Source organism: Cavia porcellus, unplaced genomic scaffold (genome assembly GCF_034190915.1).
Source record: "Cavia porcellus strain 051 isolate PalLab524CR breed Dunkin Hartley unplaced genomic scaffold, mCavPor4.1 scaffold_31, whole genome shotgun sequence".
Taxonomy (NCBI): Eukaryota; Metazoa; Chordata; class Mammalia; order Rodentia; family Caviidae; genus Cavia; species Cavia porcellus.
The window spans coordinates 457,752-482,222 of record NW_026947514.1 but is presented as its reverse complement, the minus strand read 5'-3'; the positions used below and the strand labels follow the sequence as shown (position 1 = coordinate 482,222).

The following is a 24,471-nucleotide window of genomic DNA, read 5'->3' as shown; positions in this document are numbered from 1 at the left end:
TGTGTGTGTGTGTTTGCTTGTTTTGAGGGAGGAGTCCACTATTATCCAGGCTAGCCTTGAATTCACTGTAGCTGAGGGTGGTCTCAAATTCATGGTGATCCTCCTGCCCAGCTTGTCAAGAAAGCTTATGCAATTTATTAAAAGGTAGGTTTTACATATATACAAAAACTCTAAAATCAAAGGAAAAAAGAAAGTGACTACAAAAGCTGCAACAATTTTGAAGAGGACGAACAAAATTGGAGGATTTACAATATCTGATTTCAAGACAATATAAAACAACAATAAACAAGACAGTGCAGTAGTGACAACAGAAATGGCAGAAATAAAGAGGGTCATAGAAAAAGACTCATTCAGTTGCCTCCCCAGTGCTCTCTGCCAAAGGAGCAAGGGCAACTAAGGCCAGGCTTCCAACCAATGGCGCTGAACAGGGCCATCCACATACAGAGGACAAACCTCAGCTACACATCGCACTTTCTAGGACACTAACTCAACGTGGGCGTAACTCAGCAGGAGGGGTTAGGGGTGCAACTCACTGACAAGAGTATGCACTGAGTATGCCAAGACCTTAGGCCCAATCCCCAGCACCAAAAACTTTAAAAAAAAAAAATGTAAAACACAAATAAGCTTTTAGAAAACAAATGTGACCGACCACTGAAAGTTAGCCAAAGAAGTCTTAGCTATGATAACAAAAATATGACCTGGAAAGAAAAAAATGCGTAAATTGGAGTGCATCAAAATGAGTAACTTCTGCTCCGTGAATCCCATACATCACGCAGTCTTGTGAAAGTAAAATACGTAAAACATCCTCAGCATTCAACAGTAAAGAAGCTTCTGTGATAGGGCAAGGATGATTCAGGACCGACACATACCCTAGGAGGCAAGGACAGCGAGGAAACCCACGCGAGCCCAAGCTGGCAGGCGCAGAATAGGCAAGGTGGGCTCCAGGCAAACTCGCCAGGGGACCAGCAGACACCAGGAGGGACCAGGGGAAGCCGGGGAGGTCAGAGGGGGCCAAAGGGTACTGCAGGCAACAGAAGGGCCTGGAGGGACCACAGAGGACCAGCAGACGCCAGGAGGGAGCAGAGGGACCGGGAGGAAACCAGCGGGAACCAAGCGGGATCGCAGGAGACTACGAGGGCCCCGGGTACCCATGCCGCCCGCCTGCCCCGCGCGCCAACCCACCGTCCAGCGACACGAACTGGCCCACGGCGGACGAGCCGCCGCCGCTGTTCTCCACGAACTGCACCTCGGACACGATGATGTTGTCCTCCAGCACCGAGCCACAGGCCGTGCACACCGCGTCGCCGCGCGCTGCGTCCAGCTCGATGTCGGTGCTGCCGCAAGCGCGGCACACGCGACCCGTCATGGCGAGGCAGCCGCCGGCCCGGTCCCCTGATGTCCGGCTATCGCTCCCGGCCTTAGGCTCGCCCCGCTGCGTCCGCCCGTTGGTCCGTCCGTACGCACTCTCGCGAGGCCGTCGGCGCCGCGCTCACAGATTCGCCGTGGCAGATTCGCCACGAATGCTTGAGCCTCCCCGCTCACCACAGGTCACACCTAAAGGGCCGGGATGGGCACCGCAGCAGCGGCGCGACGCGGACGCAGAGACTCGAACTGGCGACCTCCAGAGTTGGCGTGGCTGCCGGACCTCAACCAACGAGCAAGAAGGCCAGCGAGGCGGCGAGGCCAGTAGCAGCACTACCCAAGCCGAAGGCGCGGGGGGCGGGGCCTGGGGTGGGCGGGGCCTGGGCGGTGCGCAAGGCCGGAGCCGGAACTAGTGGGTGTGGGCGGGGCCTGGGCTGGCCCCGGCCTGGGACACAACAAACTGCACTGGATGGGCCTTGTGGTGGGCGGGGCCTGTGTGGTGGGCGGGGCCTGCCCTGGACTACCCCCCCCCCGGCAGTGGGCGGGGCCGGGGGCCGGGGGCCGAAGAGCAAGAGTGGTGGGTGGCTGCTGAGCAGGTTGGGGATCCAAGCCCTGTCTCCCACCATTTTTTTTTTTTTTTGCAGGCTAAGGATTGAACCTAGGGCTCACGCATGCTGCACAAGCGCTGTATAACTGATTACACGCCCGGGTTCCCTACTTTCTGACAGCTACAGTCCAGGTGGCGACCTGGTTCAACAGCCTAGCCAGCCCTGTTGGGGCACGAGGAGAATTAGGACCTTGTTTGTAGGACAGGCCAGGAGCTCTGAATCAAAAGTCCTTCAGCAACCGGGCATGGTGGCACACACTTGTAATCCCAGCACTTGGGAAGCTGAGGTGCGAGGATCATTGTGAGTTCAAGCCCGGCCTGGGCAACAAAGCAAGTTTAAGGCCAGCCTGAACAGCATAGTGAAACCCCGTCTCAAAAAAAAAAAAAAAAAAAAAAGAGCCCTTCAGAAGCATTTGTCAACTGCACCAATCCCATAGAAATGGCAGTAAGATTTTTTTTTTCATTTTTTGAGACAGTCTCACTATGTGGCCCATGTGATCCTCCTGCCTCATCCTCCCAAGTTCTAGACTACAGGCATGTACCAAAGTGTCCAGCAGCAAGGATGTTTTAAGGAAATTGATAAAATGATACTACATTTTTAGTCCTTTGGAAGACACAATCCTCAAGAACACTGAGTGTGGTGACCCACTCAATTAATCCCAACATCAAGGTGATGAGGCAGGAAAATGATGAGTTTGAGCCCAACCTGGGCAATTTAGAGAGACCCCAATCTCAAAAAGTAAGTAACGACTGGGATGTAGCTCAGTGCAGAGACCCTGGGTTCAATCCTCAACACTTCACCAAACAATAGTCAAGAAAGTGAAGGAAAAAAGGAGGAGAAAACTGAAATGGAGAATTCCCTTAATGTATATTTTAAAACTGTATCAAATTGTAGTCATTAAGGCCATGTGGCATTGGCGATGGTTCCATGAAATAGACCGAAGAGTCGAAAAACACAAGCACATAGGACCCTTCTGACACAAGTCATTGAGGAAACCCTTGGGGGAACAAGAGGGTTGAAAAAATTACTCCAACCATACCTTTTTAATGAAAATGTGTACTGGAGCCTAACGGGAGCTGGCTGTGCATCTCACTAGCTGCACGTGGGGAACACAGGAAATGATTTTAGTGTTCTCCTTCTTGGTACCACGAACAGCAAGGGGTGTGTGCATGCGTCAAAATGTAAAATGGTGAGTTTTACCCAGGTTATGCACTGTTATATTTTTATTTATTTATAATTTGCTTTATTAAATGCACAAGAACCCCTAAAGAAAGCAGGAAGATGAGCAAGATGCCAAGTATGTCACACTGAAAAAGACAGGAAAATGAAACAAATGTGCTATCGTGTAAGCTGTACTTGTGGATGGAACATGCTGTTGTCATGTGTGTAGACTGCCTTAAGTGTGATATTTGAAGCAAAGATTATTTCTATAGTAGAGTTTTGTTTATATTTTCATTGTACTTCACATAGGAATTTATTTCTGCTTATTTTATTTTATTTTTTAGAAATTCTGTTATTTTTTATTCTGAATTTATTTCTACTTATTTTATTCTGTTACTGTTTAGATTTTGTAAGATAAAAAGCTGATCTTTAAAATGTTGATGTTGAACTATTTCCCTTTCAGATACCCCATAAAGAGTATTTCTTTCTTTCTTCCCTCCCCCTCTTCTTTCAACTTTCCCCACCTTCAAATAAATTACGTGCTTTTATTTTTTAAAAGGTGATGTTTAGGGTCTGGGGATTTAGCTCAGTGGCATAAGCGCCTGCTTTGCAAGCAGGCAGTCATGAGTTTGATCCCCGGTACCCATAAAAAAGGAAAAAGACCAAAAACAAACAAATAAACAAAAAGTGATGTTTATAACACTCATTATATATTAAAAATTTTACTATTTTATTAAAAATTTCCTATTTTAATATTTTTTAAATAGTAACAGTTTAGCTGGGCATGATGGTGCACTCTTGTAATCCCAGCACTTAGGAGACTGAGGCAGGAGAATTGTTTGCAAGTTCAAGACCAACCTGGGCTACAAAGTGAGCCCAAGGCCGGTCTGAACTGCATAGCGAGACCCTGTTTCAAAAAGACAAAAAAAAGTAAAAAAGTAAAAGACAAAAAAGTACTAATATTAAAAATTTAGTATCTTACTGATACATTACTAAGTACAAATTGTTTAATATAATAAAACCCATAAAATTAAAGTTAACAATACATCATTAGAAATACCTCTAAAAAAATTCATGCTGGTGTGCCACCCACCCCCCATAATGCTCCTTTAAACAAAACTTGGTGATATGCCCTGGTTACATAGTGTTAGGATTTCCAAGTAGAGAAGGGAAAGGGTAAATGGATTTCAGATCTCAAGCTGTTCTAAAATTAAATTCCAAGCAACAATAAGAGTTAATAGAAAAAAAAGCTAATAGCAATTATTAGCAATAGCAAAATTGCACAATTATTGGATCAAAGAAAATAATATAAATCACCAGTGGACATCTTTGACAGGGGTGGTGGTACTGGTTTGGGAGCCCCTCCCTGCGCATGAAGCCTCTGTTGCCACCACAGCAGTGAGTGCCCAGTGTAGACAAAGCTCAGGAGCACCCCGCAGAACTGCCTGCGGAGGCTAGGTCAGAGCATTTCACTTTGGTTTTTGTTTGTTTGTTTTGTGGGGGGAGGCAGTAAGACAGGGTCTCACTATGTGGTTCAGGCCAGCCTTGAATCCACAGTGTGGCCCAGGCTGGCTTTGAACTTGCAGTGGTCTTCCTTCTGGGATTACAGGTGTGCACTATCAGGCCTGGCAGTACTATCACACTGGCTCCCCCTCCTCCTTTTCCTCCTTTACTGTCCCTCTTTCTTTCTTTGCAGTACTGGAGATTGAACCCAGGGCCCATCTCCTTTTATTTTAGGATAGGCTAGGTTTGAGCTTATGATCTTTCTGCCTCAAACTTGCACAATGCTGGATTTACAGGCATGCATTACCATGATGTCTTTCTTTTTTACTTTTTTTTTTTGGCCTTTTTCCTTTTTATCAGTACCAGGGATCGAACTCACAACTGCCTGCTTGCAAGGCAGGCGCTTTTTTACTTTTTGATAAAATAATACAAGCACACCTAAAAGTAGAGCAACAATAGGAAGAGGGGCTGGGGGTTTACCTTAATGGCACAAGCACCTGCTTGGCAAGCCCAAGGTCATGAATTTGATCCCTGGTACAAAAAAAAAAAAAAAAAAAAAAAAAGACCTAGGTTGGGGATTTAGCTCAGTGGCATCAGCACCTGCCTTGCAAGCAGGCAGTCATGAGTTCGATCCCCGGTACCAATAAAAAAAAAAAAAAAAACCACGACAAAAAAAAGACCTAAGGAACACAGCCACATCAAGCTTCAGAATTTTGTTATATTTGCTCTTTGAATCTGCTCCTTTAGTTGGGGAGGTTTCTCTGTGTTTGGTTTGTTTTGGTATGGTTTGGTTTGGTTTGATCTGGTCAGGTCTGTTTTGGTTTGGTTTGGTTTGGTGTGGTGTGGTCTGGTCTGGTCTGGTCTGGTTAGGTTTGGTCTGGTTTGGTGTGATTTGGCTCAGGGGTGTTTTAGAATTGTTGGAACATAGCCATAACTCCTCTAGGATTCAGTTCCCTTCCTCCCTGCCCAGAGGTCTACAACCTGCCCTGGGTCATCTCTCCAGGTTTTATGCTATCCATAAATAATGTGCAGTCTTCCCTTAATACCTAGAGAAGTGGGTTCCCAGACCCCAGCAGACACCAAAATTTATAATGTTCAAGCCTTTTACATAAATTTCATGGCACTCAAGTGTTGTGGTGTAAACCTGTGATTCCAGGACCCTGGGAGACTGAGGCAGGAGACTCACAGGTTCAAGCCCAGCCTGCACAAGTTAGCGACTTAGTGAAACCTTGTCTCTAAGTGGAAAAGACAGAGGGACTAGGGGATACAATTCAATGCAAAGGCCTTACGTTCAATCCTCAGTACCACAAAAATGAATAAACGATTAATGGAATTTGCATGTAACCTATACATACCCTCTCATATACTTTGTTTCTTTTTCTTCTTCCTCTTCTTTTTTTTTTTTTTTTTTTTTTTTTGAGGCAAGGTCTCACTATGTAAACTAGCCTGGTCTTGAACTCACTATGTAGCCCAGGCTGGCCTCAAACTCACAACAATCATCCAGCCTCAGCCTCCTGAGTGCTAGGATTATAGGCATGTGCCACCATGCCCAGCTAAATAGAACTTTTAAATTTTTTTTTTTGTACTAAGAATCAAAACTCAGGACCTTGTACTTGCCAGGCAGGCACTCATGCCAGTGTGCTATCTCCCCAGCTCCACAGGGCTCACTTCTGAGTCCCATGTAATCACTGAAGGATCTACACTTGTCCCCTGTGGCTCTCCATGCAGCTGCTGGGGTGTCCTGCTGATGCAGTGCTGGCTGTCCCCGGAGTGAGAGAGCCACACGGTCTCCTTGACTGCTGTCCCTACTTCCACCACCTCTGCAGCAAGAGATTTTGCTCTGGTGAGGCGCGTCAAGGGTACTGTGTCGGCTTGTCATCACTACACAATCTACTGAGAAGAACGAAATAAGGAGGAAACATTTATTCTGGCTTATATTTTCAGAGGCTTCAGTCCGTGGTCAGCCTGCTCCATTGCTATGAGGTCACTAGCTGAAGAGCACAGTGGAGGAAACCTGCTTATACCATATAGCAGGCAGGAAGCAAAGAACACCAGAGAAGAAAGGGCCAAGGAGAAAACTACTCTTCATCTGGGTGTGATGGTGCATATCCATAATCCTAGTATTTAGGAGGCAGAGGCAGAAAGATTGCTGCAAGTTTGAAGCCAGCTTGGCCTACATATGAGTTCAAGGCCAACCTGTGAGACCTGTCTCAATAAACCAGAAAAAAAAAAAAAAGCCCACAAAAAAATGTTAAAAAGAGATGATGCTGCAGGTCAATGCTACTTCTCCTGAGTCCAAGCCTCAATACTGCCAAAAAGAAAAATAAAATTAGAAACTACATATGCATTTGTATGTACACATATACATATATCTTTCAAGGGCACATCAATGTCCTGCCTTATCCAGTTAGCTCCCACCCATGACCCAGTAAACTGTTAACCTACCCATCTAACCATCCAGACCATCTGCTGATGACATTAGAGCCCTCGTAAGTTCCGCTCATGAACACTGCCACACTGGAAACCAAGCCCCTGATACATGAGCCTAAGGACATTAGATACAACCATGACAGGGAGCACTCAGGAAGGAGAGGCTGGGGGAACAGCTGAAAGCCTTGTGGCTGTGACTTCATCCATCCTGTGACCACCCATGGACACTGGACTTACCTTTAACAGCACCAGATTGTCTGACCCCCAAAGAGACTGCAGACTCCTGAGAGAGGAAGTCCATCCAGGCTAACAGAGGAGGCACTGAGCTGAGCACAGAGGAGGGGAAACCAGGACCTGGCTGGAGAGCAGAGTAGATGAAGGTGATGGGGAGTGCCCACGCTGCCTACTGACCCCCGTCTCTGTCTCCCCTCCTCTGTGTCTCTGACTGTCTGTTTCTCTGTCGCTATCTCTGTCTGTCTCTGTTTCTGTCTCTCAGTCTGTCTATCTCTGTCTGTCTCTGTCTCTCTCCCTGTCTCTTTGTCTCTCTCTCTGTTCATCTAGCAATTACACAGGACATAGGAAGCTCTTAGAAAGCCGGGGATTTAGCTCAGCAGCATAAGTGCCTACCTGGCAAGTGTGAGGTCATGAGTTTGATCCCTGGTACAAAAAAAAAAAAAAAAAAGCATAATAAGCTCCTATGGCAACTAACACAAAAAACCCAAGACAAGGAGATAAAGGTACCAGTGTCCCCTGAACCTCTGCATGTCATCTCCTGGCCAACGTCGTGGTTCCCTCGCCCTGGACAGTGAGGACGGAGGCCTGAACCTGTTATCTAGCACCAAGTAGGCAGGAGCTCTGCTCCTTTGGAAAGTTCCTGAACTCAGGCCATCTAATGTTGTAAGACGTAGGAGCATCTTTTTGGAGCAGCTGGTGAGTGGCCAGGGCTCTTACCTGTGGGGATGGAGACTTTTCAGTTCCCTCTCCTAGTGTGTTGTTAGAAGGTCACTCAGGGATGTACACAGCCTGAGAGAAAGCAGTTAGAAGTTTACAGTCCTTTACCAGCACGAGAGATAAGGAGGCAGGCAGAGGAGGGAGAGGGTGAGCAAGAGAAAGAAGAATGGAGGAAGGGGAGGAAGGTGGCAGAAAGGGGACTAAGCTCATGTGCATGATTCCGTACAATCCTCTAACAACTTGGCTCTGCAAATGAAGGTGCTACACAGTCCCTGTGTTCTGGACCACCAGGAGGACCCCGACCAACTGGCAACATAGTGTCCCAAAAGATTCCAGTGAGGCACCCACAGGGGCACCTGTTTCTCAGTGCCAGGTGTCCACAGGTACAGACCCCAAGACTGAGCTCAGGTCAGTGTCCGCCAGACCTCCTCACAGAACGTGGGTCTCAGCTGGCCCCAGAGACTTCGATGCACACTGCGTAAGGGAAGAGGAGAGCCAGGGAAGGGCTGGAAGGAAACAGCCCGGCCACCCCACACCCAGCACCACGGGGCCAGCAGGGACTGGGCGGGAGGGGCAGGGGAGGGTCCCTTGCTGTGTGAGGCTGCTCAACAGCCCTAGCCCAGAATTCCTACCACACAGTCAGCCCCACTCTATGCTTGCTCCAGGATCAAACCTGCAGTAAAGGCCCGTTCACCTGGACTACTTTGTCTGAAGATCAGGACCTCTAAAATGCAAGTCTCAGTTTCACCCTCAGTGTGATAGTGCAGGGCAGTGGCACCCAGGGGAGTGGTTGCTTTGTGGGGCTTTGCCTGAAGAGTGGAACTGAGCCTTATGAAAAGAGGCTGATTGGGGCTGGAGATTTAGCTCAGCGGCATAAGTGCCTGCCTTGCAAGTAGGCGATCGTGAGTTCGATCCCTGGTACCGATAAAAATGAAAAAGAAAAAAAAAAAAAAAAGAAAGAAAGAAAAGAGGCTGATGGAGCCACCCCTTCCTTCCTGCCCCAGGAGGATGTTTACAAGGACCTCTCAGGTAGCAGAGAGCAGCCTTCCCCACTCTGGATCTGCTAGAGCCTTGGACTTCCCAGCCTTTGGGACAGTAAAAAATAATGTTTATAATTTGTAAATGACCCAGCATACCGCGTTTTTTTTACAGTAGCAGAAGTGGACCAAGAAGGGCCTGACTTCATTTCTTCAAGAAATAGTGTTGCTTTCAAGTGACCAGAACCACTTTGTTAATTATAAAATCCAAGAGCAGACACCATTCCTGTGTTCTGGTACCATGAGGGCTAAGAGTTTGGTGTTCACTGGATGTTGTTAGCAGTGTTACATACTTTGTTACTCATCTATGAATGATGAATGTTATAGCCTGGTTTCCAGATAGTACCTAGGCCTTGGTATTTTCCCATCATTTTCAATGTTAAACGAGTGTGTGTGTGTGTGTGTGTGTGTGTGTGTGTGTGTGTGTGTGTTTTCCCATCCTGGGAAAGAGGAAAGCAGTCCAGTGAAGCACAAAGCCTCATATCGTGGGCCTAATTACAGAACAGGTAACAAACTGAGATGAGATGCCGGGCACCAAGGAGTTGAAAAGCAATTGTTTATTACACTGGCAGACTGGTGGGAACCAGCTGCAAATCACCAGCCCTGTGTCAACTCCATGGCTTAGTTTATGTAGGTTTGCAAGCAGCAAGTTCAAAAGCTTGAGAGTGTGGGGCTGGGGATTTAGCTCAGTGACATAAGTACCTGCTTTGCAAACAGCCGGTTGTGAGTTCGATCTCTGGTACCGATAAAAATGAAAAAGACAAAAAAAAAAAAAAAAAAAAAAAAAAGCTTGAGAGTGTGATCAGCTTTCATTGAATTGGATTAGTCATCATCTGTTGCTGGGTAGAAAGTCCCTGAAATATGTTAGAAAACCAAGATATAGTTTTAAGTGGGAAAACACAGACATTGCAGCTGGACATGGTTAGGCTGACCTGGGTTAGGCCATCTATGAAAAGCAGCTGGGTGCAGCCAATCAAGGCTGATGGATTTAGCAGCAGTCTGGCTCCGTGATGGGCATAAGTGTATTTTTTTTTTTTTATCGGTACCGGGGATCGAACTCAGGACTGCTCGCTTGCAAGGCAGGCACTTATGCCGCTGAGCTAAATCCCCAGCCCCAATCAGTGTATCTTGTCTCAATATGCTATCAGGCTGCTGGTTAGTTTTAAATTTTCAAGATCTCTGTCCAGGATATCCATGGTGAGCAAGAGAATTCCTACATGCCTTGCTCCTGAGCCCAGGCCATGCTTTAGATTCCGCTCTTACAGCCTGATGTTCCACATAGTAACACACCCTGGTGTCAACACATGTATGCAGTCCATTTTGCTGGCTCCTTCGTGTCCTGTGAGGTGGAGGAATCATGTCCTATATCCTAGTTTCACCTGAAGGATTCCACAGGACATACACGAACCCAGGCAAGGCCCTGACCCACTGCTGCATCCCTGCCAGGACTACCCAGGTGCCATGCAGGGCAAGGGCAGCCCACACCTGAGCCTCACTTGAGGAGAGTAAGCAGAGGGAGGTAAGGTGCTATCCAGCCCGGGGCTAAGAAACAGATGAACCGTACATCTGGTTTTAATTCTCATTCACCAGAGCAGAGACCGAAGAAAATGGTCTCATTTCTTCTTTGCGAATTCCTGCCATTCCTCTAATGTTTTCCACTGGGATTTTTTTTAGTGGTCTTACAGATTTGTATCATTCCTTTGATATTAAGAATGACATCCAAGGGGCCAGGGATTTAGCTCAGCGCCGTAAGTGCCTATCTGGCAAGCATAAGGTTGTGAGTTCAATCTATGGTACCAAAAAAAAAAAAAGGCATCCTAGCCAGGCATGGTGGCACATGCCTGTAATCCCAACACTCAGGAGACTGAGGCAGGAGGAACTTTGTGAGTTCAAGGCTGGCCTGAGCTACACAGTGAGTTTAAAAGCAACCTGAATAACAGAGACAGACTCTGTCTCAAAACGATTAGCACCCTATCCTAACATTCTGGGAGGCTGAGGCAGAAGAATAACAAAGTTGAGCTCATCCTGGGCAATTAAGTGACTTAGTGAGACACTGTGTCAAAATAAAAATATTTTTAAGAAGGGTGAAAATGTGGCTCAGTACAAAGACCCTATGTTTAAGGGGCTGAGGATATAGCTCAGCAGCACAAGTGCTGCCTGGCAAGCATGAGGTCATGAGTTTGATCCCTGGTACCAAAAAAAACAAACAAACAAAAAAACCCCTAGGTTTAATCTCCAGTGCAAACAAATAATCAAACCAGAAAAATACTCTACTGAAACAGCATTCTTACAAAGACAGTTCTTATTCTGTTCCAGGCAAAAGCTGTGGGTTCACTGGGTTTGTTATTTTTTCCGGAACCCAATACAGTCCCAGCCAGAGGGCGCCCACGCTGTTGTCAGCTGGAGCTTGTTCTGATGTAAGGCTAAGCATACATTATTTTCCCCTCCAGTGAATATATTTCATCACTAAAGAAAGCAAGAAATTCAGATAAGCAAAAAAGGAAAAGTGAATTCCCATCACAGAGATGATTTCTTAGTTCTTTGGATTAATTCTTGACTTGTATTTTTGAACATTGATTATAACACATATAATCATTTACAGGCAAATACATATTTTACATGTCCATGCATTAGACTCTCATTTTGTTTGATCAAATAGGTTCAGATTATATTTTCTCTTTTCACTTTCGTGTTTGTATTACTGCAGACTGAACCCAGAATCTTCACACTGAACTACATCCTCAGCCTCTTATTTATTTTTCAAATAGGGTCTCGCTGTATTGCTAAATTTTCCAGGCTAGGTTCAAACTTGATGATCTTCCTGCCTCAGCCACCTAAGTGCTGGGATCGCAGGCATGTGCCATCATGCCTGGAAGCTATTTTTTAACATTACTTCTAATAGCTGTAGAATGTTCTCTCAGGTTCTGTGATAGCTGACCTAGATGTGCCCTCCTCTACATCCTGAAGGGTGACTCCAGGTTTTCTATATGAGGTGCTGCCCACGTATGTCCTACAGGGCAAGGTGACCAGAGACGCCCTAGTCCCCCTGGCCCCTCCTCTGGGTGATACAGAGCCATTCAATGTACAATAGACCACTTCCCATCCAGTGTTCCAGCTCTGGGGATCTGTAGGGCAAGATGGGCATCACCATTTGGAAACTCCATCCCTGATTCCAGCAAATCCACATGCAGATCTCCTTTTGTGACATCACAACCTGCCTCTGCTGTGTTCTACTCTATTTGTAGGCAGGCTCTGTGCACTGGCAGAATCAACCCTAAGCCTGCATCAGGTACTCAGGAGGTCTTCCTGCTGCCTGCTTCCACTAGCTGCCAATGGCAGTGGCTGTGATGTGTGGCCTCATGAGTTAGCCCTGTGGCCATCACCAGCAGCTTCTCCCATGTGCTAGACTCAGTAGCCCCTCACAGCCAGAGGCAGCTTGGTCATACTTGACTCCTTTCTTTTCTGACTGTCATCTCTCTGGATGTTTTGTGTCCGTGATACTTGGGACAGAACTGAGTCTTTGAACTAAGCTATAGCCCTTCCCCTTTTTATTTTGAGACAAGTTCTTGCTAAAGTGTTAAACTGACCAATCTGGGCTTAAATTTGTGACCCTCCTGTCTCAGCCTTTTAGAGTACAAGGACTAGGAGGCTTGCATCACCATGTTTGGGTTCTATCTGGGTTTTAGATTGCTTCTCAAAGTAGCTTTGAGAAGAGGCTGTCTCACCCTAGCAACCCATGGACTCCCTCCGTCCATACCTCCCTGCCTACCTGTCCTATTGTGGATCACTGGATTCTTGCAAAGCTACTGCATGGCTTTAGTTATTGACATATTTTGTGATATATTTGTTATAAGGATGTCCCATCTTCCAAAATCTATCAGTAGTGGTGAGCACTTTTCATTATAGCTCATGACAAGGGGTGGTGTGTCCTTGTCCCACATGTGAGATGACATTCATTCATCCAGGTGAACTGTAATGTAGTCTTCCAGCCTTCCCACTGCCCTGGGCAGACCTCTTGGTGTTCTGGGGAGAGCACACCTCCCACTTCCCATGGAGAGCATGTTACTGTACCGAACGTTTTAGAATAGCCTTTCTACACAGCCCCAAACACAGTCCCCCTCAACTCTGGGGAGCACAGGGAAACTGTTTCCTCTCCAGAGAGCCCCGTGCCCCACCCAAAGTTGGGAGCCCTATCCTGAGAGAAGAAGGCAGATATTGGGGCCTACCAGCTATCTTAGATCCCATGATCTCAATTTCTGTGTCTCTACTTAATGTTGAAACCTGAACCCTGCCTTGGTGTTGTATTGCACATCTGTGATCCCAGCACTCAGGAGGCTGAGGTAGGAGGATCACCACCAGTTCAAGACCAGCCTGGGTTACATAGTGAGTTCAAGGCCAGCCTGAAGTACATAGTAAGACCTTGTCTTAAAAAAAAAAAAGGAAAAAAAAGGAAGGAAGGACCCTGGAGATGATGGTATTTGGTAGGAGACTTTGGGACCCCCTAGGACTGGAATTAGCACTATTATTAAAAGACCCAGACAGTGGTCCACAAGAGGGATGGAGCGAGTTGGGGCTGTTCATGAACCAGGAAGGGGCCTCATCAGACATCAAATTTGCCAGCACTTGGATCTTGGGCTTCCATCTTCTGGAACTGTGAGAAACACGTTTCTGTCATTTATAAGTTCCCCAGTATGTGACACTTCCTCCTGACAGCCTGAACTCAGGTATCTGCCATGTTAAGTATTCTATTCTCTTTGGTGTTGGTTTCAGAATAAAACCCTTCCGCTGATACACTGTAACTCAGCATAGCCTTAATTCTGATTAGTCCACACCTCTTCCCAGGCTCTACCCATGTTTCTGAGGTAATGACTAAATTCATTTCATGATGGCAGTGTACCACCTTCTTCAAACACTTACTAGTTTTTTTTTTTTAAATCGGTACCAGGGATTGAACTCAGAACTGTGTGCTTGCAAGGCCGTCGCTTATGCTGCTGAGCTAAATCCCCAGCCCCACTTACTAGTTTTTTTTTTTTTTTTTTTTTTTTTGTCTTTTTCGTTTTTATCGGTACCAGGGATCGAACTCACGACTGCCTGCTTGCAAGGCAGGCGCTTAACGCTGCTGAGCTAAATCCCCAGCCCCCACTTACTAGTTTTTAAAGGAGTAGTTGACCATTTTAAGGAAAGCACTACTGTTTGGTCTAAATGCCTGGAAATGAAGGTCCAAGGGAACTGGGGACAGACATCCATATCATGGGACACTAGTGACATTCCAGAAAGCATTTAGAACTGGGAAAAACGTTCATGTTATGTTGTTAGGTGACAGATATAGCATATACATCCCATCCAGCAAAAAACCCAAGTTCATGTGTGAATGGCCAAAGGCTTGGACACATGCTCAGGGGCAGGGCAGCGGCACACCTACTTTGTCCTTTTCATGCTAATGTCCTGGATGACAGGCCTCTGCCCCTCCAGGAATACCGCTGGCTTTGTGCATGGTGCCCAGGATCTAGTATGTGTTGTTTTCCACCCAAAACACAGTGCTTTGAAACACTGGCCATGTAGCACCCAGGAAGGAAGTCAGGAAGCTATCATATGATCTCAATGTGAAAGCCCTAAGGATCCATAGAAATGCTGTGAGACCCTCCCCCCCCCATAGCCACGACCTTGGTTCAGGCAGTGAGACCACAGGGCCCCAAAAGCACAGCGCAGATAGGCACCCATTGGTAAGCAGAGTGATCTCTAGAATACGAAGCTCTGCTTTTCAAGATGAAAAGATGCATGGGTTAGGTGTTGTCAACCCTGAGTCTGTGAGGTGATGAGGCAACCAGCACGGCCTCCTCACCTGGGGATACCGGGACTGCTCTGGGCTGAGGCCTGGCCTAGGGTGTGGGGTTTGGGTAGCCTGATCTCAGTCTTCAGGGATGCTTCACCTTCACCCCCTGGCCAAGCAGCCAGAGTCCTCCTGAGCCAGCTCTCCCTTTTCCCATGGTGGTTCTGTACTGCCTCTTCAGGCCTCAGCCCTCACCTGTCCCCACCCTGCCTGCACATATGATGTGAAAGGCAACTGAGCAACTGTGTTTTCCCTCTCCAAGAGAATGCCCACTCCTCAAGGGTAAGCATTATGTCTAGTGTCTTCTTTCCTATATCCTCAGGGTTTGAAACTGGCTTGATAACTATTATTAAATAAACAAATGAGCCTGGTGTGGTGAGGCACACCTGTGATTCCAGTTCCTCAGGAGGCTGAGGGAGGAGGGTGGCAGGTTACAGACCAGCTTGGGAGACTTGGTCCTTGACTCAAAATGAAACTTAAAAAGGGGCTGGGAATGTATTCAGGAATAGAGCTCTTGCTTGCCATGAACAAGGCTCTAGGTTTGATCCCAGTACTAAAAAAGAAAAGGAAAAAAAAAAAAAAAAAGAACAAAGGCCCACACCTTTTGATGCAGAGCATCTTTGAGCATGGTTCTTTGTCACAAGCTGTTTTCAGTGGGCAGCAGGTATTTTCCAGAGATGTCTGAAAATCCCAGCTTTTTAGTGGCAAGCCCCTGACAGTCCCGTGACTCTATGGAGTTCTTGTACTAACAGCTGCATTTCTACTCCAGTCCTGTGGGCTGTGTCCCGTCATTCTGGTCACTTCAGTTCCTGATCACCATGGTTCTTCCCCTTAGGAGAGCTGCATCTCCAGTACCTTTACATGACTGCTATATCTTCTGTGTCAAGTTCCTTCTCTGCCTCAGTAACAGGGGTATCGGTCAGCAATGCCTCACAGGTGGCAGAGGGTGTGACAGGCCACATCCAGGCATTCTGGGGGCTCTGTCTCTGCCGCAGGAGCAGCTGACCAGGAATCTGTCCTCCCAGGATTGCTTCTCATCAGAAGGAACTGACAGCATGTGGTGCCCTCCACTCGTGAGGGCCTGGGGCTGCTCCAAGGGAAGAGCAGGGAGCCAAGTACCTTCTAAAGTGGAAGACAGTAGGGGGCTGAGCCAGCTTGTGTTCCCCACTGAGCACCCCACACACTCAGAGGCAGCTGTGTCCACGTGGTCCCTGTGCCTTGGAGACAGTCAAGGTTCCCTGACAGGAGAGAGGTTTTGTTCAAACAGCATCTGTGCCCACCTCACCTGCTTCCCATCCCCACCCCAAGTTTGCATCATCTTAGCTGAGTGGATGGACAAGATCCAAGGTGCAGAGTAGCCAGCTAGAAATGCCCACCCTGATCTCCATGACAGTCTGCAGAACTGGAACCTGTACCTTGAGCAATTGCCCTAGGGGTTGGGACTTTCCTTTTTCTCACTGCAAAAGTCCTACAAACCATTTGAAAACCAAAGGATTTGACTCATTTAAAACATTGGTTGACAGACAGCTTGATAATGGAGTTTTCACCAGGGTTTCCAGCTGAGTTGAGCCCCAGGACTTTAAAGACCCTTGGGGCTGGGGATTTAGCTCAGTGGCTTAAGTGCCTGCCTGGTAAGTGGAAGGTCATGAGTTCGATCCCCAATACAAGGAAAAAAAAAAAAAAAAAAAAAAAAAAAGACCGTCTCTAGGACCTCCTTCCCAACCTCATTATTCAACCTGAACCCAGTTTCTCTTTTAAGAAAGTCATGGGAAAGTGCTTCAAGCTGCTTCAAAGCTTCAAAGCCACTGGAGTGGCTCCTGGGAAAAGGCATCTCCTGGCTTTTGGGTCACCAAAGTCCACAAGAGGAATAGCTAAACCACATCATTTTTTTTTTTTGTCCTTTTCGTTTTTATCGGTACCAGGGATCGAACTCATGACTGCCTGCTTGCAAGGCAGGCGCTTATGCCGCTGCACTAAATCCCCAGCCCCAAACCACATCATTTTGAAACACAGAGGACAAAGACGCAAACAACTGATTGGGGGTGGGGAAGAACTGGTACCTACCTGGGAAACACAGAGAAGTGGAGCTTCTCTCCCCCCATGGCACTAGTGCATGTGTATACATGGCACACATGTGTGCTCTGTGACTTCGGGGACCCAACATTTGGGATGATGCCAACCCAGGCTGAGTCCATACCCTGGCTCTTTGGAAGCAGAGGGACAGCAACTTGTGTACCTCAGGCTCCTCTTCTGTCAAGTAGGATGGACAGCAATATAACAGCTGTTGAGGGCTCATGACAGTGCCTGGTACTGAGGAGGGTGCTGGCATCAAGCCCCAGTGCTGGGCCAAGTCACCTCATATATCCTCCTTGATTGTGCTGCTTGTGTCAGGAGGCCCATTCATCTCCCTGCAATGATACCCCATCCTGTCCTCGCACTGCATGCCAGCAGCTGAGGTCATGGAGGTCTGTCCCTGTTCCCCATCAAAGGCAGCCATCTGAACAGGGGCCCCCATCTCCTATGTGTGGGCCCTGGAGGGCCGCAGTGTGAGACAATACCCAGGCAGCTGGCCGTGGACATAGGCCCTCGTGGCTTTTAGTTGCACCACCCAGAGGAGCAGGCAGCATATGAGAAACACAGGTCCTCTTGTTCTCGCCAAGTGGGACCCTGGCTTCAAGCAGACGCAGCTGTTTGTCTTTCAGATCCTAGTGATACAGAGGGAGGCAGCCAGGGTCCAGCAACCTGGCTTTAGCAGGGGGAAGGCCACAAGGGTGGAGGTGGGGGCTGCCATAGTGACCCCCAGGGACTGGGAGACAGCTGGTTGAAAGTTGGCTGGCTCATATCGGGACTGTTTTAACAAAGCTACTTGTAGACAAGACATAGGGAGGAACAGGAGAAAGTAACTGTGTAAAGCTGGGGACACAAAGAAACAAGACATGCCAGAAAGGCTTTTCCTAAATCTGTTGACTTTGACCAGAGACCCCCCAGGAGCAGGGGGAGGTAGGAGCACCAACCCAGCCAGAGCTTAAGAACCTCCATGATCTGTCCAGGTCACTACACCTGCTGCTGGCCTGAGTCTCCATTCCCCTGCTAGCCCTAGCCAGGGATCCTTGCCCTGACACTTGTCACAGATTTTCCTAAATCCAGAAAAGTAAGGAGAGGCAGCTGGATCAGACAGGACCAACGTAGGAGCTGGGTGCCGGCCACCGCCCTGAGATATGGACACAGACGCGGACACAGGGACCCACACAGACCGGGGACGCGGGATCCAGGGCATGGCAGGGCCTCTGTGGCCTAAGGGGCTGAGGGGCACATGCGGGGGGTGGCGGAGACTGGAGGCGTAGGAGAATCCTGGGGTTCGCAGGACGGGGGGAGGATGCGCCGAGGCTCAGGGCCAAGTGGATGTCATGCGAGACGGCTAGGAACACGGCGCCGGGCGTCGAATGCAGTGGAGTCTGGACACAGAGTCTGTGGCTCGACGGACCCAACCCCTGCGGAGAGAGAAGCCGTCGGGGGAGGGGCGGGGGAATCTGTGCGCACGCGCGTCTCTGCGCGTTCCCGCGGCGAGGGCGGGGATGCCCGCGGGGCGCGGACCTCACTTCCGGCGAGCGGTAATTGGGCGCGTGGCAGGAGAGCGACCAATCGGTGGTGCAGCTCGGCGGGGGGGCGGTGCTTCCCTGACACTGCCCTCCGAGGCACCGCCCCCCGGCCCGCCCGCCGCCCGCCGCCCGCGGCCCCGGCGCCATGTGATCGCGCCGCGCCCTCCCTCGCGCCCGGCCCCGCCCGCCGCCGCTAGCCCGCCCGCCGCGCGCCCGCGGCCCGGCGCAGCCCCAGGCCGCCGAGGGACGGCGGGGCCGGCGCCATGGCCGAGCGGGGCCGTCTCGGCCTCCCCGGCGCGCCGGGCGCGCTCAACACGCCGGTGCCCATGAACCTGTTCGCCACCTGGGAGGTGGACGGCTCCAGCCCCAGCTGTGTGCCCAGGTACGCGCCCGCGCCCTGCGCTTTGTCCGCGCGCACCTGCCCCGCCGGGCCTGCGACTGCCGGTACCCGCGCCCAGAGCACAGCCGGTGGGGCCCGAGTCAGGCTGCCCGGGTCTGAGGGGGCAGCCCGGATCTGATCGGGCTGAGACTCCGGGTCGGAGTGCCAGGTTCCCCTGGCCCGCGCCCAGTCTTCCCTTGACACCTGCCTCTGGCGCGCGCGGGGTTCCAGCCGGGTACCGCAGTTGCCCTCGAGTCCAGACACTGTCAAGCCTCGAGGCCTGGGAGTGACCCTCAGGCGCGGTGTCACAGGACAGCTACAATCAGCGCAGGACCAACGTGTCCCCTGTCTGGAGGACTCCAGGCCGCCCCTTCGTCCAGCGGGCCGGGCCGGGTCGGTTCCCTCCTTATGTTTAGCCCTGCCTGGCCCTGTGGAGACATCTTCTGAACCCCAATGCTTTTTGACTGGAGCTGCTGATTTTGACATTGCAAAGGCTCAGCGCCCTGCACTGGGTAGGTGGCTGCCCATTAGTCCAGGGGCAAGGACTGGGCCCTGGCTTACCCGCAGGGCCGAGCCCTGGGCAGTTATGGTAGAGTGGTAGCTTCCCGGTTTCTCCCGCACTGCTTGAAACTTTTGTGTGTGTGTGTGTAAGTGTGGGTGTGTCTGTGTGGTGTATGTGTATGGTTGACTTGGTTCCTGTTCAGGGAGCTTTCAGAGTGGGAGTGGTGAGTGGTGGGGGAGACGACACTGTCCTGCAGGATTCTGGCCAGGAATTGGAGCCATGTGGGGGTGGTGGGGAAACCTCCTACCTCCCAGCAGGGACCTCACTTTGGGCATGCAGCACAGGATGTGGCCCTGCAGGGCTGGGGAGAGCACATGGGACTCTGGCCTTCAATTTCCCTGCTGGGAGTACATCACACTATTTCTGAGTGTGGTGTTGGGGAAGCAGAGGGCACCAGCCAGTGGGTTTGCCCTTCCTCAGCACAGGGATGGGAAAGGCAGGACTGCCACTCCTAGTGTGGCCCTCAGGAGGACTCATTTCGCTGTTAGGGTCAACATTTGCCTGGAAGCCAATCCCAAAAGCATCTCCCAAGCTCCACATGCAGGGATCATGCTGGAGCCTCCCATGTTTCCTGTCTCTCCCTCTTTGTATCACCAGCCCCAACGGCTCCTGGACCTCCTATGCTAGCCCATCCCCACCCATGAGGGCCCCAGAGCAGACTTGGACCTGGCTGCTTTTGGCTGGGTTTCCTGAGTGAGGATCAAAGACTTGTGACGTGGTCTCCTTGTGTTGCCCAGACTGGTCTCAAACTCTTGGGCTCAACTAGTTCTGCCTCAGCCTCCCAAATGGCTGAGAGTAAAGGCACAGGCCACGCAGCAGGCTAGAAGTGAGGTCTTTAACCTCAGGGAGGTGGAGGAGTGTGACCAGGGCCACTGCCAGCCTCATTGTGGAGCCAGGGTCTGTTGTTAGAAAGGAAAGCATGGGCTGGGGATTTAGCTCAGCGGCATAAGCGCCTGCCTTGCAAGCAGGCAGTTGTGAGTTCGATCCTGGTACCGATAAAAAGGAAAAAGACAAAAAAAAGAAAGAAAAGAAAGGAAAGCACGAAGACACAACAGGCAGCAGACAGGTAGGGAGCCCTGGACTAGGTAGCACTGGGTGCTGGTGTGATCTGCGCTGACAGGACAGTGGGCCAGATCTGTGGTATGGAGTGTGGCAGGGAATGCAGAGCTTCTGTTCTGAGCTACCCTTTACCTGTCCTTCGCTGTGCTTGTCCAGGCTGTGCCATGTGCTTGCATCACAGGTATGCACACCTTAGACAGTGACAACCCACTGCTCATCTGGGGACTTTCTGCCAGTGGCATTGTTTTCCCTATGTGTCCCTGTGTTTAGCTCTCTGGGCTGCATTTGTAAGTTGGCTGGTGACATGTTCACTGTTATATAGTATTCCCCAGGACAATACCACTGAATCTTGGTTGGCACCAAGGGACGTTTGGTTTGTTTTCAGTTCTTGGATAATTACAAATCTTCCATGTAGACATCCTGGTCTCTGTCTCCTGCATGATAGTAGTGACATGGCCTTGTGTTGGTTGGTTGCTAGGATGTGGAGTGTAACCATGTGTAGTTCTGTGTGGCCACCTGGCTGTATCCCAGAGCAAGGTTGCTAGCCCTGGCCCCACCAGCAGAGGTGAGAGTCCCCTTAGCTCCACATTAATGCCTACATGTGTGACTTAATTTTTTTCCAGTCTAATGGGTGTGAAGTGGTATTGTGGTTTTAACTTGAGTTTCCCTGATAGCTAATCTAGACCACGTATACATCCTTGTCAATGAAATTCCTGTTCATTTCTTCTGCCAATTTTTATTTTTCTCTGTTTTCCTACTTGACTCTCAGCAGCTTCTGTAGGGGAGAGTAATCCTTTATCAGCTATATTGTGTTGAAAGCACCCTCCTCCAATTTCAGGTGTCTCTGCCTTCTTTCATGCCCTTCCGTGGTCGCTTGGCTCACCCTGGGGCTTGTGTACCCTCTGGTCTGTAGGCTCAGGTCATCTCTGTTGATTCTGGTGTTGGTTTGGTGTTGGTACTGGTAACAGAGTTCTCCGACCCCAAGGAATTGTTCCAGCCACTCTACTAGAGGGAGGGCTGAGTCCTGGTGTCCCTCTATGTGCCCGGGTGCAGCAGCACTGCCACCCTTGATGGCCCTCTGCACCTTCTGCTGGGCATATAGTTGGTACTGCCTTTGCCCCTCCTGCCCCTTTCCTCACCTGTCCCCACCTGCTCCTCAGCAACCTTTGCTGTTTTGGACCTGAAACTCTCACTTGATCTTGTCTCCTACTGCGGTTCATGGGTTCCTTTATAAACTCTATTTAGTGCACTGTGCAGTCTTGACCACTGTCGTCTCCTGGCCCATGTTCTCAGTGCACGGAGGGAAGTCCAGGTTCATTCCCTAGAGTAGGAGCCTGGAGCCTCAACATGTCCTGTGAGTTGTGACAGATGTGTAGCCCTGAAGGCACAGAGTGTGTCTGTATCATCAGAGAGGCTTTGTGTCCCTTCCACTCAGCTCTGACGCTGCCATGCTCCTCCACAGTCAGTGCTGTCCATCTTCCAGAAGGCCATGTATGTGCCCTTACCGACCAGCACCAGGCCATGCTGCTTCTGTGAGCTACCCTGGCCTTTTCACCACTGTATTCTATTCTCTGGTCGTAGTGACCTGCCCCGAGTGCTCCTGTGGGTGGAAGTGTGGGTGCTTCCAGCCTGGGGCCCTGTGTCATGGAGAGCAGTCCCCTTGTGCTGGCTCTTCCTTTGTATGCGGGGCACAGGGCCAGTCTTCTTGCCGGCCTGCCTGTCTCCCGCCCTCCCTCCCTTCATCTGCTTTTGCAGTACTGGAACTGAGCTACACATTTTATTTCTTGAGACAGGATATCATTTGTTTTTTATTTTTATTTTTAAAGCAGAATATATTTATTGAGCGAAAAAAATTTTTGTCCCAGAGACACAGAAAGGGGCCCGAGTGAGTTGCCAAAGACTTTGCCTTTTCTAAGAAGTTTTGTAGAGCAGAACCACAAGGTAAGGTAGGTCTAGGTTGGGGAAAAATGGGAAACTACAAGGATATCATTTGTTACGTCACTAAACTGGGTGGGCTGTGCTCAAACTTTTCTTCCTCTTGCCTCAGCCTCCCAAGTGCTGAGTTTATGGCATGAGCCACTGTGTCTGGGTAGTCTGTATTTTGTGTGATTGGACTGAGTCCTTTGTCAGATACATAGACGGTGAATATTTTCTCCTTGTGTGTGGTTTGCCTCTTCATTTCTTCATGATGTTTTGTTTGTTTGGTTTTTGGTTTTTTAGAGACAGAATCTCTTAGTTCAGGCTGTCCTCAAACTCTCGAACTCACTGAGTCCAAGCTGGCCTCAAATTTATGGCAATCCTCCTGCCTCAGGCTCCTAAGCACTGGGATTACAGGCATGCACCACCCGCCTAGCATTCTTTTTGCTTACTGGAGATTGAACTCGGCATGGCTTATGCTAGACCAACACTAAACACTTTATCACTGAGCGAAATCTCCACCCACCCCGCCCCGCCCCCGTTTAAATTTTGAGACTGAGGCCTATTGTTGACTCAGGCTTCGGTAAGCAGAACTTGAATTTGGGATCCTTTTGACTCGGCTTCCTAAGTAGCTTGGATTACAAATGTGAGCCACCATGCTCAGCTCATGGTGTGTTCTGATGAGCAGAAGTTTGTAATTTTGATGAGGTTCAAAGTAAGCAATCTCAAGGTCACAAAGGTGCCTTTCCAGCAGTTTTACAGTTTTGGCTTCTTCGTGTAGGTACAGTGCTCACCCTAATTCATGTGGCTGTAGCGTGAGATTGAGTTGGCAGTGCTGGTGTGACTTTCAGAAGCATTTCGTGTGCTTCCATGCAGAGCCACAACATGGTTCAGAAGGGAATTTCGTGACTCAGACCTGGTGCCAGAGTGGCCCCGTTTCCTTGTGAATATGCCTGCAGTGACAGTGACAGATCTCTCTCTGTATTGTGCTCGCCTTGTTAGATGACTCCTAAATGCTTGTATCTTATGTCACATACTTCTATTGTCTGTTACTGATACATAGAAATTTAGTTTATTTGTGTTGTTTTGTATTGGTACTGACGGGGAAGACAGCCCTTTGCCACTAGGCTGCACCAGCAGCGCCGAGTCTGGGACCAGAACCACCATTTAGAATTTTGCGGTTTTTTTTTTTTTTTGAGGTCTCACTATGGTGCCAGAGTGGCCTTGAATTCCAGGCCTGGCAGCCTCTCCTGCCTCACTCTTCAGGAGCTGGGGCTGTAGCTGTCCACCACCGCCTCCTAACCTGGCGCTTACCCATAGAGTCCTTTGCCTTTGAAAGGTGTAGGTTACTTCCTTTTCTTGCCTCACTACTCTGGCCCTCACTGTGCAGCGCTGAACAGAAGTATTTGTGATGTATCCTGTTGTGTTTGAAGTTTTAGTGTTTAGATGTCTGCTGTAACTTTGTGTTTTATTTTTTTATTTTTGACACAGGGTCTCACTGAATTGCTAAACTGCTGAGGGTGGGCTTGAATTTGAAATCCTCCTGCCTTGGCCTCCCAGGCTGAGATTACAGCCACCATGCCTGGCTCCCGCTAGAACTTTTCTGTAGATGCCATTATGAGGTTACCCACTTACCAGTCCAATTATTTAAATAGAGGATGTTGGCCTCACATGATGTCGTGAGTTCGATCCCCAACACCAAAAATAAATAAATAAATAAATAGAGGATGACCAAATATTACAAATTTTTTCATTAATTTTATAAGCTAATATAACAGGACATGTAAAAATGACAATTTTATCAAATTTATTCAATACATATATTGACTGTTTGAAATGACACCTTCCTCAGCTCAGGATAGTCAGTATATAAACAAATGCAGTACTCAAGTAATACTTGGGGTCACTGTTAAGTGGTTAAAAAAGAGTTCCAGCAGCTGATTTACAGATGAGTATCACTTTAGAAGAAAATATGGGGGCTGGAGATGTAGCTTAGTGACAGAGTGCTTGCCTAGCATGTACAAGGCCGAGTTCAATTCCTAGTACAAAACAAAACAAAACAAAACATTGTGA

The 24,471-nt window shown here is 49.0% G+C and overlaps 2 protein-coding genes across 15 annotated transcripts in view; one reads left to right on the top strand and one right to left on the bottom strand.

Annotated features, from left to right (window-relative positions):
* The window catches only part of Brf1 (BRF1 RNA polymerase III transcription initiation factor subunit), a 74,123-nt gene extending 72,395 nt beyond the window's left edge, over window positions 1-1,728 (bottom strand). For 2 of the 4 annotated variants that reach the window (XM_013144985.3, XM_063241053.1), the window contains exon 1: window positions 1,183-1,728. In XM_013144985.3, coding sequence (XP_013000439.1) covers window positions 1,183-1,366 — 184 coding nt within the window. In that variant the 5' untranslated portion in view covers window positions 1,367-1,728. The remainder of the gene's footprint in view (window positions 1-1,182) is intronic. The other 2 variants (XM_003463116.5, XM_063241054.1) reach the window with 2 other exon arrangements.
* A 16,945-nt stretch (window positions 1,729-18,673) lies between these two features.
* Window positions 18,674-24,471, top strand: part of Pacs2 (phosphofurin acidic cluster sorting protein 2) — a 54,795-nt gene continuing 48,997 nt past the window's right edge. For 5 of the 11 annotated variants that reach the window (XM_063240765.1, XM_063240768.1, XM_063240763.1 and 2 more), the window contains exon 1: window positions 18,679-18,863. In XM_063240765.1, coding sequence (XP_063096835.1) covers window positions 18,745-18,863 — 119 coding nt within the window. In that variant the 5' untranslated portion in view covers window positions 18,679-18,744. Of the gene's footprint in view, window positions 18,864-18,928; window positions 19,373-24,471 lie in introns of those variants that run through there. The other 6 variants (XM_063240770.1, XM_063240769.1, XM_013144926.2 and 3 more) reach the window with 4 other exon arrangements.